Below are 17,277 nucleotides of genomic sequence, written 5' to 3'. Positions count from 1 at the left end.
GCCACCAACAGTACATCTGATTTACTGAAGCACGTGAAGCAGCGAGGCGAAACTTGGAAAGAAACTCCGGCAGAGTAGAGCATGCGCTGCAGCGATGCGTCCACACCCATCAGCCAATCATCACCTGCTTTCATTCCCCCCGCGTCCACAGGAAATTCCTGCTCTTCTCATTCAGGAGAATCTGACGGCTGTTTCAGAGGCGTGTTAACAAGACGTCAAACAGCCGTCAGGAAAAGTGAGCGGAGCACGGACCAATCACAGGGACGCATGCGTTAACGATTAGCTGGTTGAAGAGGATTCAAACCGGTCCTGTAATCGACCAGCCGACACCAGCCGCAGATCATCCTACAACCTCTTAATTATCTTCAGATAACGACTTAACTGACCTGGAGATCTCAGGAAAACAAATTAAATGACTCAAAACTCAAACTGCTTTCAGTAAACGCTGCCAAACATTTCATGTGTGTAGACGATGAAATATTAATTATTAATCAATCAAAAAGTAACAAATGCTTCAATAACAGCTGCAATTAAAACGTGAATTAATAAATGTTCAACTGAAATAAATAAATGTCGAATTGATTTCTACGTTTCTGTCTGTTCAAAAGAACATCTACTGATTTATTATTGATTAATCTCCTTCACATTCTGCATCTAATTGTTGATCTTTGTAATAATTTCAGTATTTGTTTATCCAGCTTTCTGGTTTCAGAGGTGGAAGTTTTCACCTTCTCCTTTGTTTCAAAGTTGGAGAAATAAAAATGTTCTCAGATGATTCTGGATGTTTCTCATGAATCAGTTTGATATCTGAATCTTCAGCATTTGTTTTCATCTCCAATAAAACTTGTCTGTTGTTCAGACCCACATTAAAGTCCAGCTGCTGGAGCAAATCCTCACTACAGCACCACATCTTTGCTGTAGCTTTGTCAGACAAACAGGGCGAGCAGCTGTCTCAGATAATCACTGAGCACAATGTGGGAAATATTTTTTTCTTTTCTGTAACATGAACAAGAATTTTCACCAGATGGCTTCATTTCCTGTTAACTAAAAATACATGCATTTTAATGCAGAAAACAAGAAAATCTCTCTCCCCTGAACTAAAACATGGGGACGCACTCTGATGCTAGCCCTCTTGTGTATAACAGCTTCTTTAGGGATCCAAAATTGTGTTGGTAACACAAAGAAAAATAAAAGAGGTAAAAAGGAAAGAAGAAAACAGAGTTGCTCGTCTGACGAGTGAAGTCAGGAACAAAGAAAGTTCAGCGATGAAATACCTCCTGTGCTGCTGGTGCAGTTGCAGGAAGAGTCTGTTTACCTCCTAACAGTCCCCTGAGGAACTGGGAACAGCGACGAGGGTTCGGAGGTGTTCGGTTTTATAACTCCGCCCCCTGAAAGCTTCAGCCAATACAAACCTTTGGTTTGGTTTTAAAAGCAAAGAGTTCACAGGTAGGCGTGAATTAACTGACAGGCCATCTGGGCTTTCTCTGACCCCCTTTGTGTGGTCAGGCCACATGGCAGGCTTTGGGGAATCCAGCAGACCGGGGTCTGGCTTGTAGGATATCAGAAGGCCAGTCTTTGTTCTACCAGACTGAGGCCCAACATCCCATAAGAAACTGTTAAAGCTACTGTATGTGGCACAAGAACAGCAGGATTATAAAGTACAGTTTTCTCCTCCGACATTTCCGCTTTTTGGTGCGAAATGCATTCTGGGATACCAGGCTCTCAGGTCCACACAAGTCACCACTGATGCAGGCTGGGTAAAACGGGCGGAGCCAGAACACATCTGAGTATCTGACCGACCTTTGAACTGGGACAGTACTCAGGCTGCTGAAGATGGTCCGGTGGTGAACGACGCCGACCAGGAGCCGTGGGTTTGAGTCCTGGCACCCGGGTGTGGGGGTGTGTGAACCTCCCGTTAGCCCGAGAAAACAGGGTGAAAAAACATCGATGGCCGCTTCGGGCTTCCGTAGTTTATTTATTAGTTTATTTAAAAAACATAAAAAAGGTGTAAACGTACGATTGGTCACATATGGACGCTTTTTAACCCCCTGGGTGCCGTTGGTGTCGTTTTTTGACGTGGAGGTCAAACTAGCAAGAATAAATGTGCAACATCAAGTTAGATTTTCAAAATAAAAGCAGTGGTTAATGTTGCTCCCTTGAGGGACGGGTTAAATGCAGAGAATGAATTTTGCAACGACAAAGTATCTGTTGCATTTGGTCGGGTTTAGGGAAAAATCACAGTTTCTGTTGGCTTAAAATAACAACGCTCCTCTCGGCGCCTGAGTTACAGACCGTTGCTCGAGTACCTTAAATAAAAACATCCAATGTGGACTTTTTGTTTCAGCGGGAAACGAACACCGGCTGAGGTAATAGCGTAAAACAAGTCTACAGAAAGCTCCAAACCCTCAGGAAGCAGGTGAAACCGGCGTCAGGTAATCACAGGGAGGAAACACAGCAGGGCACCAGAGACGGACGATTTCAAAATAAAACAGGAAGCAAACAGACACTCAAGCCCTCAGTCTGTACTGTTTAAAACGGATCTTTAAGAGTAACACAAAGAAGCAAAAAGAGAACGAGACACAGTAGAATAAAAAGTAGAGTTCAGTGGAAGATGTGAATACATCTGATGTCAGCTGACCCGGGTCCACATGTCGAAGTGTCCTCGGGTCTAACTGTCAGATCCTGATCCTGAGTGTTGAGCTGTCAGGTTTCTGAACGCAGCCTGGTGAGACGCTTTACAGAAGAAAAAACTGCTTCATAAAAAACATAATTTATTTGACATTTCAACAGAGAACATTTCAGTTTTTGTGTTTAAAGGTCAAAATGTCGACAGTTCAGACGTCGTCTCTTAAACGCTGTTTCAGAAGAGATTCTAACCTCCGAGGGTTTCGGCCCGCTGAACGTGTCCTCTAATAAAAGACTGTAAAACCAGGTCACAATGAACTGAAGTCTGGCTGAGAGGAGGACCGGCTCAGGCTGGTCCAGGATCAGGAGTCCCTGGTTCTACTTCTGGTTGAGCCAACTGAAGGAGAAGACGTGTTTGGGTCCGTCCTTGTCCTCCGACTCGTTCTGCTGATCAGACTGAACCTGCAGGAGGAGGAGGAGGAGCAGGAGGAGGAGGAGGATGACGAGAAGGAAGAAGAGGAGGAGGAGGAGGAGGACGAGGAGGAAGAAGAGGAGGAGGAGGAGGAAGAAGAGGAGGAGGAGGACGAGGAGGAAAAAGAGGAGGAGGAGGAGAGGGAGGAGGAGGTGGAGGAAGAGGAGGATGACGAGAAGGAAGAAGAGGAGGAGGAGGAGGAGGAGGAGGAGGACGACGACGACGACGACGACGAGAAGGAAGAAGAAGAGGAGGAGAGGGAGGAGGAGAGGGAGGAGGAAAACATGTAAGTATGTGAGAAACAGTTGTGCTGTGTCACAGTTCTTTAAACCCTGCAGCGCTGCCTGCAGGTAAAACAAAGACTTACTGAGTTCAAACACATCAGATGAGGTTTGACCCATTTGATCCAGAGCAGGATCTGAACCCTGAACCTTTGGATCTGAACCCTGAACCTTTGGATCTGAACTCTGAACCTTTGGATCTGAACTCTGAACCTTTGAATCTGAACCCTGAACCTTTGGATCTGAACCCTGATCCCTTGGATCTGAACTCTGAACCTTTGAATCTGAACCCTGAACCTTTGGATCTGAACTCTGAACCTTTGAATCTGAACCCTGAACCTTTGGATCTGAACCCTGATCCCTTGGATCTGAACTCTGAACCTTTGGATCTGAACTCTGAACCTTTGGATCTGAACCCTAAACCTTTGGATCTGAACCCTGAACCTTTGGATCTGAAGAGCGAGACGTGAACCAGCAGGCTGTTCAGACCTGCTGTGAACCTTTCTTGTTTTGGTGTTTCCTCTCTTGTTCATTCCAGGCCTGGAGACGATCTCTGTTCCCTAAAACACAGAAACCTGGACTGTGTAAATGATTCTGATCCCTTTGCTCGGGGCCAGATGCCCGACGCCGCCCTCGGCAGCAGGTCTCTGGACCAGCTGTGTTTTAGTTTTTCTCTGTTTACTCTCTTTTGTTAATAATTTCTTCAAATACAACGGCTGGTTGTTAATTATTTACTTAATCCCTCACCAGCGAGATGCAATTTCACCGTGGCATTCTGAGAGAGAAAAGGCTCGAGGCTACATTTTATCTGCAGATGGAGTGACTTTGGAGAAAAGTGTCAATATCTGGTATTAATTATAAAAACATTATGTAATATAATTAATAACATTCTAAAATGTGTTTATTTTACATTTAGCTGACGCTTTTATCCAAAGTAACTTCCAATTGCGGTACATGTCAGAGGTCGCACGCCTCTGGAGCAACGAGGGGTTAAGTGTCTTGCTCAGGGACACATCGGTAGAGGGGTCACAGTGGGGGATTGAACCCGGGTCTCTCACACTAAAGGCATGTGTCTTATGCACTGCGCCAGGTAAACCTGGAACTGCTGAGCCGTCGCGTATTTGACCGCACCTGAACAGGTGCAACAGGCGCCTCTGGGACTCAGATCCATAAACCTTTATCAGCAGGGTCTGAGCGGGAACCTGAGCCGTGAAGGTCTCTGTTCCTCCTTCAGACTCTTCTCGGTCTCTCTGAGCTTCTGCTGCCGAAGATGGTCCGGTGGTGAACGACGCCCACAAGGAGCCGTGGGTTCGAGTCCTGGTGTGACTAAAAACCTCGTCTGATTTACTTGCGTTCATTTCCGAATTTGCGGTCGTCAGAGCTGAACCAACATCTCTACATCTACAGTCAAGCTAGCTGAGCATGCTAACATAGCAAGCTAGTTAGCTTTTGTTGCTAGCCGGTTAGCACTCATATGTGAGGTTGTTCCTTTATAAATGTTACTGTAGTTGGCTTTTAAACCTGAGTTAAGATTAATTTGTTGTAATTGTTATTCTATGTGATGTCATACCTGAGGGGCGGTGCTGGAGGGGCTGGAGGGGTTGGCGGTCGGCAGGGGCAGAGGGGGCGGTGCTTGGCTTGTTGGTGGTGATGGGGCATGGCTTTTTGTCTGCGAGGTGGTGGTGGGCGGAGCCTCTGGCGGTCTCTGAGGGGGCAAAGCTGCAAGCTGAACACCTGCAGGCTGAACAGGAGACAGAGGAGGCTGCTGATTGGCTGAGACTCCTGCGGCATGCTGCTGCTGCTCAACTCGACTTCCTGCTGGCGTCCCTCTCACCTCCACTGCTTCATCTTCATCATCTTCATCATCCTCATCAACTGAAGAGACAACAGTGTTAATGTGGAAGTAGCTCCATGCTAACACATTAGCTTTATGCTAACATATTAACATGTTTAATGCTAAAATATTAGCACACAGTATGCTTATTGATAAGACTGCTAGGACTTTAGTGTAAGCCATGCTGAATTATAAAAGCTCCATACTAATACATTAGCTTTATGCTAACACATTAGCTTTATGCTAACATATTAGCATGTTTAATGCTAACATTAGCATACAGTATGCTTATTGATAAGACTGCTAGGACTTTAGTGTAAGCCATGCTGAATTATAAAAGCTCCATACTAATACATTAGCTTTATGCTAACACATTAGCTTTATGCTAACATATTAACATGTTTAATGCTAAAATATTAGCACACAGTATGCTTATTGATAAGACTGCTAGGACTTTAGTGTAAGCCATGCTGAATTATAAAAGCTCCATACTAATACATTAGCTTTATGCTAACACATTAGCTTTATGCTAACATATTAACATGTTTAATGCTAACATATTAGCATACAGTATGCTTATTGATAAGACTGCTAGGACTTTAGTGTAAGCCATGCTGAATTATAAAAGCTCCATACTAATACATTAGCTTTATGCTAACACATTAGCTTTATGCTAACATATTAACATGTTTAATGCTAACATATTAGCATACAGTATGCTTATTGATAAGACTGCTAGGACTTTAGTGTAAGCCATGCTGAATTATTAAAGCTCCATACTAACACATTAGCTTTATGCTAACATATTAACATGTTTAATGCTAAAATATTAGCACACAGTATGCTTATTGATAAGACTGCTAGGACTTTAGTGTAAGCCATGCTGAATTATAAAAGCTCCATACTAATACATTAGCTTTATGCTAACACATTAGCTTTATGCTAACATATTAACATGTTTAATGCTAACATATTAGCATACAGTATGCTTATTGATAAGACTGCTAGGACTTTAGTGTAAGCCATGCTGAATTATAAAAGCTCCATACTAATACATTAGCTTTATGCTAACACATTAGCTTTATGCTAACATATTAACATGTTTAATGCTAACATATTAGCATACAGTATGCTTATTGATAAGACTGCTAGGACTTTAGTGTAAGCCATGCTGAATTATTAAAGCTCCATACTAATACATTAGCTTTATGCTAACACATTAGCTTTATGCTAACACATTAGCATGTTTAATGCTAACATATTAGCATACAGTATGCTTAAGACTACTAGGACTTTAGTGTAAGCCATATTGATTTATAAAAGCTCCCTGTCAATACATTAGCTTTGTGCAAATAATAATAATAAACTTTATTTTATAGAGTGACTTTGAAAGCAGCTTCTCAAAGCGCTGAACATAAAATCACAGTCCACAGGAAAATAAAACAAAAATAAAAGTAAAAAATCAACAACGTTACTAATAAAAATAACTATAAAACAATCATAAAAAGACCTCAGCAGTCAAATGCAAGTTTAAAAAAGTGTGTCTTGAGAAGAGCGTTAAAAATTCCAACTCTGGGCTTCTCTGAGTTCAGGAGGAAGGAGCATAAACAGAAGACCATAGATTTCACCCATAGATTTGAGGTGCATTGGTGGGACAGTTAACAGATTACACTGTGAGGAGCGCAGTCTGCGATTTGGGGTATAAGGGATTAATAACCCTGATAAGTATTGTGGAGCCGAGCCGTGTAATATCTTGTATGTCAACATCATGATCTTGTAATCGACACGGAACCTGACCTGGAGCCAGTGTAAGGACTTCAAAACGGGAGTAATATGGTCACATTTCCTGGTTCCCGTCAGGATCCAGAGTTCTGAACATTTTGCAATTCGTTAATTGTGGTTTTAGGAACTCCGGCTAAAACGGCGTTGCAGTAATCCAGCCGTGTGACAACAAATTAATTAATCAGCTTTTCAGCGACAGATAAATTAAGCATTGGGCGTAGTCTGGCTATATTTCGGAGGTGAAAGAAGGATGCCTTCAAAGTGCTCTGAACAAAAACATCAAAGGTGAGGCTGGCGTCAAAAATTACACCAAGGTTCCTCATCTCACTTTGGGTCTCTAGAACAGAGCCATCAACAAACAAGGACAGCGGGGCCGCTTTGCGAATTTGATGAAGGGAACCTATAAGCATAACCTCAGATAGTTCAGGCACAGAAAGTTATTGTTCATCCATGCTTTTATCTCAGAAATACAACCAGAAAGACAAGCATCAATGTCTTTACCAGATTTAGAGTGAATGTAGATTTGGGTGTCGTCAACATAAAAGTGATACATTAGCTATATGCTAACACATTAGCCGTCTAATATAAAGGATAAACGATGCTGAATGATAGTAGCTCCATGTGAAAAATAGTACCTCTATGTAGCTCCGTCTGTTAGCATTTTAAAAATTTAAATACATGCTAACAAAATAGCATATTCTATGCCAACATGCCAGCATACGCCATGTGAATGTGTTAGCAGCCAACACTTTAACAAACGTTGTTTGCTATGACATTAGATGAAAGCTAACATACACTATAGGTTGATGGTTGATAATAGTAGCTTACAGCTAAAACATTGGTCAACATTATATTAAATTATAGTAGCCCATTGCTAACACATAGCAAGCTAACACGTTAGCATACACTCCACCCACTTATAGTAGTTAAATACTTCTATTAATTTATGTATGTTGTGTAAAACACTGAATGATTAAAGCGCCCATGCATCAGCATGTCCTAACACAGCCAATCATCTCCCATTTGTATATTTTAGGTGTCTCTGATTGGACAGTCAGATGAAGACTTCATGTTTCTTACGTTTGATGAAGTCGACGTTCATCAGCGCTCTCCTCTGACGCTCAAAGTTAGCTGTGAAGTGCTCCATTTTCTCGTAGCCGTGTTGGACTTTATCCAGGTGAGAGGTGTCGGTGCTCTTCACTATCCTGACAACCAAACATCAACACGTCCTGTTAACGCTGCAGAGGGATGGTTATAAAATAACAGACATGTGAAATATTAAAGACAGATACTCACTTCTGGAGCAGGGGTTTAGCGGTCTGTGGGAGGAGAGATGAAAGTCACTGTTATTTTCCAGTTCACCTCAACATTCCTGTCAAATTCCTGCAAAACGCCTCTTCAAGGCAGATCCAAAGTAAACTGAATCTAGTTCTCGAACCATCTGGAGTATCTGCCTGGTTTTGGGAGTCTCTGAAAGAAACACTCTGGATTGTCTAAACCAAAAGTCAGAATGACTGTAAGAGCTACTGGAACTGATTAATATCAGTTTAAACACATTAAAACTAAAATATTTTTCGAAAAGTGACTGTTTTCCGCAGGTTTTCTGAGCGTCTGTCTCAGTGTGTTTTTTCTAAATCAGCCCCGCCCCCTGGCGGCAGGCGGCTGCTGCTGCGTCGCTCCGTATCAGCCGGCAGCTCCACGCAGACGTGTTTCTGCTGCCAGATCATGAACCTCCTACTTAAAACTGGATATCGTTATTTTCAGAATCTTATTGGCTACAGGAAGTGCCCGTCATCGGCACAATTGCTTGCAATTGGCTCGGCCTACCCAGGAAATAACAGGGCGCGGGCTCTCATTGGCTGCTGTAGGCTGTGAAAGGGACATGTGAGCTCCTATTGGGTCGGATCAGCTGTCAGTCGAAAGGTCAGAGTTCAGCGGCTAATTTATGAATCTGAAGCGATGCGGCAGCCGTCCCTGAGGATTTACTGATGGAATAATGTGTTCTGGACTAAATATTTTACTGGATTGGATCGTCTGGACCTTTGACAGTAACAAGACCGTTTCTGTTGGAATATAATGGATCGGTGGATTAAGTTACTGTGAGGCTTCAGAGTCGCGTCACTTTTGCTGTACTGGCTGGTCTGACAGAGGCGCTGATTGGACGCGCTGTGGTATCTTCAAATGGTTTGCATCGGTGGATTTAGCTTTCAGACGGTGGATCGCATGAGTATGAGGTTAACATAGCAGCTATGTGCACAGATCGACCTGACGGCCCGCGGACAGGCTGTATGCTATATGTTCATCTGACACACAGGCCAAACTACAGAATTACAACTTCCAGGTTGTCACGTGTTGCACACCGACCCCCACAGACACTTCCCATAGACGCACATTGTGAAAGAAGCAGCTGTAAAACGGTGGATACATGTTTTCACCGTTACCCCCCCCCCCGACATCAGAGTTTGATCCATTTGTCAGATAACATTTGGAAACTCTAGAAGAGCTGCAACATTATTATTTTACCCCCCATTCAAGTTAGCGGAGAGCTAAACAGGAAGTTAGCCGCTTGGTGCGCTCGCTCTATGAGACGGGGTTAAAGGAAACACTAGTATACCCGGAAGATGAACTTTTTTGGCCCACGCTGAAGGGGATTCCAATCCGTTAAACACTGACAACCTACTGTATACATGACCTACTGTATATTTCAAAATAAGAGTGTTATAAGATAACTCTGTAAGGCACTTAACAGCAGGATTGAGTTATTATTAGGGATCAAAGGTGAGGGTATTGTCAGGGGGGACCCAGGAAATGGGTCTTTTTATTTCATGTTTCTTGGATTTATATTTTATTTTAACCTTTCCAGCCGGATTCCTTGTAAAAAATAAAAGAAAATATTTGAAAATTTGAATTTAATTTGAATTTATCTGGATAACTTTCTGTCAATTGGGATTATTTAAACCTCCTCGGTGCATTCAGGTTCACCTGCAGGAACACGGCCATCTCGGACTCGTCCAGGGTCTGGATGGCGGTCTCCAGCAGCTTGGCGGCGGTCTCCAGGTGGTCGGTGTGCTTCCTCTTCAGACCTCTGATGTAGTCGAGTTTCTCCTCCTGCTCACAGTTGATCCTCAGGGTCATCTCACCTTTCCTCTCCTCCAGCAGAGCGAACAGGTGATCGAACGTCTCGCACACCTTTGACTTCTGTCTGCGTCCGTTTTCCTGAAAACACAGGTGAAGTAAACCTCAGGTACCCGCTGTGACGCTGCATCACCTTCTGAGTTCTGAGATGAAGGCAGGGGGGGAAACAATGCTGTAAAGTAAGAATGCTTTCAAAAATAGACACATTAATAATTTATTTAATTAATTTATCAATTAACAAAATGCAAAGTGAGTGAACAGAAGAAACATCTAAATCAAAGCAGTGTCTGGTGAGACCAGCAGCATCAGCTCTTCAGGTACACCTGAACAAAGTCTTCGAAGGAGCTCAGCAGGTAGGTCCGTCCAAACCTCTGTTTGAACTCCCCACAGTCCTCCTGTGGATTCAGGAAGCCTCAGTTGATTCTCTCTCTTCGTGTGACCCCAGAGAGACTGGATGATGTTGAGATCAGGCGTCTGTGGGGCCACACCATCACTTCCAGGACTCCTGGTTCTTCTTTCAGCTGAACATAGTTCTTAATGACTCTCGCTGTGTGTTTGGGCTCGTTGTCAGGCTTCAGAATGAATTTGGGGACAATCAGAGGCCTCCCTGGTGGAACTGTATCTGCCTGTACTTCTCAGCATTAAGGAGACCATTCATTCAGACCCTCCAGCCCTTTGGTGAACAACCTGCCTTCTGGTGCAGCCAGATGTTTCACATGTTGACTTTTTGGCACCTGTGATTCCTGAAGAGTTGAGTCACTTGGCCTTGTTTCCATAGTTGCAAGTCTTCCATGAAGGCCACCTCTGACCAGACTCCTCTGACAGTAGATGGTGGACCAGGGTCCCACTGTTTCCTGCAGCTCTGAGCTGATGTCTCTGCTGGACATCGTCAGACTGTGAAGGGAAGTAAGCGTGATGTGTCTTTAATCTGCTGCCAGACGTTTCTGCATCGGTGGTCCTCAGCACTGCCCGTTTCTTTGTGCTTCTTCAGAAGAGCTCGGGCAGCACATCTGGAAACATCTGCCTGGGAGAGACCTTGCTGATGCAGTATTACTACCTTGTGTCTTGTTGCTGTGCTCAGTCTTGCTTTGGTGAATGACTTTCACAGCAAACAGGAGGCTGTTCCTCACCAGTTTATTCCTCTTACACAGCTGCTTCTGTTTCACTTCATGATTGTGTTTCAGCCTAAATATTGAATCAATGATCATTAGCACCTGTTTGGTATAATAGTTTGATCGAACACTGCAGCAGGTAGTGAAGGCAGCCGAGAGGATCACAGGGACAGGTCTTCCCTCACTGCCATCTACCATCAGTGAATCTACAGATGGGCCTGCAGTGTCATTAAGGATCCAACTAACCCAAAACACAAACTGTTCTACCTCATTAAGTTTAAGCATTGGCACCAAACATCCAGACTTCAGAACAGTATATACCCCAGGCAATCAGTGTGATCAACAAATGTCCCCTTTCCACCCCTATCTGTACCCCCACCACAAACATGACATGGGAAATACAAATGGATAGACTGCATCAAGCACTTTATGGAAAGCCAGTAAGAACTTTACACTTAACCACTTAAGGTATTTTATATTGTCTGTACTGTATATATGTCATACATCAGCCACAACACTGGACGCGAGACTGAACGCTGAATGCTGTAAATATATTACAGTCACATTCAGAGTAACGTTACTGTCTGTAATGGTCCTATATTATATTTGGACCCCTGGCTTCATGATACGGACTGCTGTTAGCAAACCAACGCCAGCGCCACAAAGCAACCAACACCTGATCCATGCCGCCAAGCCACAGCCAGCTCAGCTTAGCTTACAGTTAGCAGGTTGAATCGCTCTTTGCTAGTAGGAAGTGATCGTAATACTGTTTCACTTTGGCAGCCTATGACAGAAATATGCGCAACAAGTTCAGGTGACCTTCCAACTACATAGCCAGATCAGCCGGAACAAACGCCACCCCAACAAGGCGCTCTGGAGCGCGAATAAACTACTCTTGGGAAACGCTTTCCTTACTCCTTTGCATAGATATCCATCCTCAGGCTACATTTAAGTTACAATCTGTTCACACAAAGTGAATAATACATGTAGAATGCTTCACATTCTCACACACGGTAGTTTTAATAGAGTGAAGTTAGAAAGTGTTGATGGGTGATGAACTCACGTCGACAGCTCTGCAGGTTTCCTCCAGCTGAATGATGATGGCCTGAATCCTCTCGTTGTTCCCAACCAACATGGAGATACAGTCCGTCAGCTCTGCCTGCACACACAGACACATGCATTATATACAACTATAAAACATTTAGGGAGGTCATGGAGATACTTGTACACTTTAGTCAATGTGTCTTTTAGAGAAGCTGATTGGTCAGTGCTCCCTCTAGTGGGCTATTGCTTTTACTTGAGAAGCTGCTACCTCACAGTTTAATGTAAAAGTAGCATCTAAATGTGTAAACTCCGTGTCTGTAATGTAAACTCCGTGTCTGTAGTGTAAACCCCGTGTCTGTAGTGTAAACCCCCGTGTCTGTGGTGTAAACCCCCGTGTCTGTGGTGTAAACCCTGTGTCTGTAGTGTAAACCCCCGTGTCTGTAGTGTAAATCCTGTGTCTGTAGTGTAAACCCCCGTGTCTGTAGTGTAAACCCCCGTGTCTGTGGTGTAAACCCTGTGTCTGTGGTGTAAACCCTGTGTCTGTGGTGTAAACCCCGTGTCTGTAGTATAAACTCAGTGTCTGTGGTGTAAACCCCGTGTCTGTGGTGTAAACCCTTGTGTCTGTAGTATAAACTCAGTGTCTGTGGTGTAAACCCTTGTGTCTGTAGTATAAACTCAGTGTCTGTGGTGTAAACCCCCGTGTCTGTGGTGTAAACCCACGTGTCTGTAGTATAAACTTAGTGTCTGTGGTGTAAACCCACGTGTCTGTGGTGTAAACCCCGTGTCTGTGGTGTAAACCCTTGTGTCTGTAGTATAAACCCCGTGTCTGTGGTGTAAACCCTCGTGTCTGTGGTGTAAACCCTTGTGTCTGTAGTATAAACCCCGTGTCTGTGGTGTAAACCCTTGTGTCTGTGGTGTAAACCCTCGTGTCTGTGGTGTAAACCCTCGTGTCTGTGGTGTAAACCCCGTGTCTGTGGTGTAAACCCTTGTGTCTGTAGTATAAACCCCGTGTCTGTGGTGTAAACCCTCGTGTCTGTGGTGTAAACCCTCGTGTCTGTAGTGTAAACCCTTGTGTCTGTAGTATAAACCCTGTGTCTGTGGTGTAAACCCTCGTGTCTGTGGTGTAAACCCTTGTGTCTGTAGTATAAACCCCGTGTCTGTGGTGTAAACCCCCGTGTCTGTGTTGCCTTGGTAAGAGACAGCTTCACCTTCTGTGTTTGGAAGACGTTGTCCAGCGGAGCGACTTCACAGTCTTTATGAGCTCCGAACACTTTACAGAGGGAACAGGTGGGAACGCTGTGGGTGACACAGTAGATGTTGATCTTCTCATCTTCATGTTCCTCACACATCGGCTGATCCTGCTTCTGCTCAGGTTCTGGTCGACTGCTGAGAGAAACAGGCAGACAGGGAGGCTGATCCTGAATCTGTGATCTCCTTGTAGACAGTGAATGCATCTCATGTCAGATTTCATATTGTATTCACCCAGAAGTGTTTGTTTCCCGTGTGAAACAAAAAGTCACTATTGAACATTTTTAATTAATTTATGTAGCTCATGTCAGTTACATTAGTAACGTGACGAAACTTATTTAAGTGAAGACATGTAAGTAATTTTAACCCAAACCACAATCTTTTCCAAAGCCTAACCAATTTTCACCGTTTCACAATGTTAACCATCTTTAGTTTTTGTTCATTTGACCGCGGAGGCCAACACTACACAAGGTACGCCAAGGGGTCTGACCAAGCGTCCATATGTGATGAGTTGGGAGTGAGAATGTGTTGTTTGAAATAAATCATCTAATTCGAAACAAATAGCTTTTTGAACTGAACATTTCAGTATTTGTAAAGCATAGAGAGACATATTTATGTAAAGAGATATCTTTTAAATTAGTTTATTAAATTATTTAAAGTATTAGTATAAGATTTAGAATGTCAATAAACTTCACATACTTTATTTAATTTCTTTTAAATTTAACAAGGACAGAGTTCACTGGACATAAAAACACAATATGTAAATGAACGTTAATCTTTTATTGATTTTCCAGATGTTAAAAATGCTCCGTATCATATAACAAAACTACATATCTTATACAGCGAATGTATATAAAGCAGTAGTATTAGGCATGTCAGAGAGTACTGTGTACTGAAGGCCTGTCTAACTCTGACAGTGTTTGAGCACCGTTTGTCCTGAACATGTTTATCAGCCGTCGTCCTGCAGGAGGAACATTACTGAAATAGCCCAGCTGCTGTCTCACTGACCCACATTTAAAAATAGAGCCGGGGTCTGTCTGAGTGTCCCGGCTAACTGCTAACCGCTAACCGCTAACTGCTAACACACACCTGCCACCTTCATCAGAGTCCTGACCAGCGGTAAACGTCCTGCTGACCTGCAGTCAGACAGATCGGGTTCACCTCTGTGTGTTCAGCACATGCTAGCCTAGCTTAGCCTAGCTTAGCCTAGCTTAGCACAAAGACTGAGAGCAGTGGGGGGAGAGGAGTGTGAGAACTGAAGACATGTTGTTGTCGTTGTTGTTGTTGTTGTTAACATGAGCTGAACCGTTTCAACATCCTGAGGTGAAGAAAACTCACACAAACATTTAACAAGTACAATTTTCCAGGTACTTGTATTCTATTCAAGTATTTTCATATACTTTTTCTTTGTACTTCTCTTACTCTACACTTTAGTTACAGATTCAGATGATTAAAACTAAATCATAAATAATGAAGATGTATTATTACAGATGAATCTACTGAGCAGTGTTTAAAGTAATGAAGGTGTGAACAGGTGTGAACAGGTGTGAACAGGTGTGTGTTACCTGCTGCTTCCCTGTTTGTACATGTCGATGATGTTCTCCACCAGCAGGTTCCTCTGCAGTCCGTAGACCCCGTGTCGATCCAGAACCACCTCATGTCGGCAGGACGGGCAGCGGAAACGACCGCCTGACGTCACCGTGGAGCCGCTCCTTGTGGACAGGTAGGGATTGGACGCCTGCAGGGGGGCGGGGCATCACACAGGTAGAGAGTTTTTAACAGGAAAATAAGCGATTAACTTAAATAAATAAACTTTGTAGAAACAAGGTAAATTCTCTGTCCAGGACTGTGTCTGTTAAATATCTCATTAATGTTATTAGCAGCAGGGAAAGTAATGAAGTACATTTACTCAAGGACCATTTTGAGGTACTTGTATTTAACATGAGTATTTCCATTTTCCATCTGACAGCTGTAGTTATTTACAGGCTAACACAAAATAAAACTCTGAGCAACAATCAACTAGTACGTTGTAGTTTTACTTGAACTATACATTAAGTACTATTTTATGCTACTACTTTTGTACTTTTACTTTAGAAAAAGCTGTTTCTGAACCTGCTGCCGCTGAGAACAAACACAGACCTGTGAGTACTCAAAGTACTGTACCGCTGCCTCTGTAAAGTATTAAGAAATAAATTCCACTTCTCTGCACTCAGATTCTGTTTTTCATTTGTCGTCAAGAGGACAATATTCAAGATAAATAAACAAACACAAGCTTCTTGGTTCAGATGTCGGCATCCTGGAGGTTTTAACAGCCGCTGCTGGTTCGACCAGCTTCTAAAGCTCTCAGCTGAGGCCTTCGGGGGCGCTGTCTCTTTAAGGCGGGGGGCGGACCTGTCGTCCTCACCTGTGCGTGTCCTCACCTGGAAGATGTCGTTGGCACACTTGCGGCAGAGGTTGTGCTGGCAGGGCAGGATGACCACGGGCTTGGTGAACATCTCCAAGCAGATGGGACAGATGAGCTGCTTCTCCAGACTCTCCATGATGGCGAGTGTCCCGGGGGAGACAGGCGTCACCAGGACACGATGGGGGAGGACAAGGGAGGCGTCCCAGAGATTAAACAATATAAAGAAATAAAGAAGCAGACGAAGAAGAAGAGGAGCGTTGGAGGCCTGTGGACGGCTGTGAGCAGCACTTGGTCTGTTTTTAGACGCACAGACGTCAGCCGGTGCTGTGCTGACATGCCCTTATATGTCAAAGGTCAGGAGGAGGCGTGATGGGGGGGGGGTGAGACAGCAGAACAGGGTTTATTAAAGGCACAGTCCACAGCTTCAGAGCAGGAGGAAGCTGAGCAGGCTGCAGCGCCTCCTGCTGGTCAGACAAACACAGAAAAGGTTAATAAATGGTTAATAAATCATTGACTAATTTATTGATCAGCATTAACAAGAGAAACGTTTGGTCTGGAGGAGGAGTGTCCACAGCTCAACGCTCATAAAGTAACATGTTCTATATGTTCTAATGTTGACTTCTCACATCAGTTATACATGTTCTGTGTAGTAGTACTGTACTATATGTGGAAAACAGGAACATGTGTTCTGTAAGGAAGAGAACGTGGAGGCAGTAACAAACCAGCAGACCAATGTCTTTAAAGAAGCCTCATTCAGCAACTTGTGACTTTGTTGTTGGAAGTTGGAATACGAGTCAGAATGGAGACAAGTTCTGATGAACTTAATGTACAGTACAGGCCAAAAGTTTGGACACCTTCTCATTCAATGCGTTTCCTTTATTTTCATGACTATTTACATTGGAGATTCTCACTGAAGGCATCAAAACTATGAATGAACACGTGGAATTATGTGCTTTACAAAAAAGTGTGAAAACACTGAAAACACGTCTTATATTCTAGTTTCTTCAAAGTAGCCACCCTTTGCTTTTTTGATGCGCTGCACACTCTTGATGTTCTCTCAATGAGCTTCATGAGGTCGTCACCTGAAATGGTTTTCACTTCACAGGTGTGCCTTGTCAGGGTTAATTAGTGGATTTTTTTCCCTTATTAATGGGGTTGGGACCATCAGTTGTGTCGTGCAGAAGACAGGTTGACACACAGCCGACAGCCCTATTGGACAACTGTTAGAAATCATATTATGGCAAGAACCAATCAGCTAAGTACAGGGAAACCAGTGGCCATCATTACTTTAACAAATGAAGGTCAGTCAGTCTGGAAAATTGCGAAACCTTTGAACGTGT

The 17,277-nt window shown here is 43.5% G+C and overlaps 1 protein-coding gene across 2 annotated transcripts; it reads right to left on the bottom strand.

Annotated features, from left to right (window-relative positions):
- Positions 1–2,754: 2,754 nt before the first annotated feature.
- trim55a (tripartite motif containing 55a) lies at positions 2,755–16,252 on the bottom strand. Of its 2 annotated transcripts, none has more exons than XM_038719151.1 (9): positions 15,954–16,252; positions 15,099–15,271; positions 13,494–13,671; positions 12,305–12,400; positions 9,977–10,210; positions 8,291–8,313; positions 8,075–8,199; positions 4,949–5,253; positions 2,755–3,087 (listed from the first exon to the last, which is right to left on the bottom strand). In XM_038719151.1, exons 1-9 carry the CDS (start codon positions 16,071–16,073, stop codon positions 3,004–3,006), a joined length of 1,338 nt encoding a protein of 445 aa, XP_038575079.1. In that variant the 5' UTR covers positions 16,074–16,252; the 3' UTR covers positions 2,755–3,003. The 2 variants fall into 2 exon arrangements, with proteins under 2 accessions (XP_038575079.1, XP_038575078.1); XM_038719150.1 differs by having other exon boundaries at positions 13,494–13,668; positions 15,954–16,209.
- Positions 16,253–17,277: the final 1,025 nt, after the last annotated feature.

This window comes from Micropterus salmoides, unplaced genomic scaffold (assembly GCF_014851395.1).
Source record: "Micropterus salmoides isolate LMB-PRFRI ecotype aquatic unplaced genomic scaffold, ASM1485139v1 Ms_hic_scaffold_14, whole genome shotgun sequence".
Classification (NCBI taxonomy): Eukaryota; Metazoa; Chordata; class Actinopteri; order Centrarchiformes; family Centrarchidae; genus Micropterus; species Micropterus salmoides.
The sequence above is the reverse complement of the archived record's forward strand: the minus strand, read 5'-3'. Positions and strand labels throughout refer to the sequence as shown.

Bases quoted from the DNA above. Each gene is read 5' to 3' on its own strand.
- trim55a (XM_038719151.1), bottom strand. From the start codon at position 16,073: ATGGAGAGTCTGGAGAAGCAGCTCATCTGTCCCATCTGCTTGGAGATG. The intron at 10,211-12,304 runs GTGAGTTCATCA...CTGTGTTTTCAG, and splicing joins AAACCTGCAGAGCTGTCGAC to GAAAACGGACGCAGACAGAA. The intron at 5,254-8,074 runs GTAAGAAACATG...TTGTCTCTTCAG, and splicing joins GAACGTCGACTTCATCAAAC to TTGATGAGGATGATGAAGAT.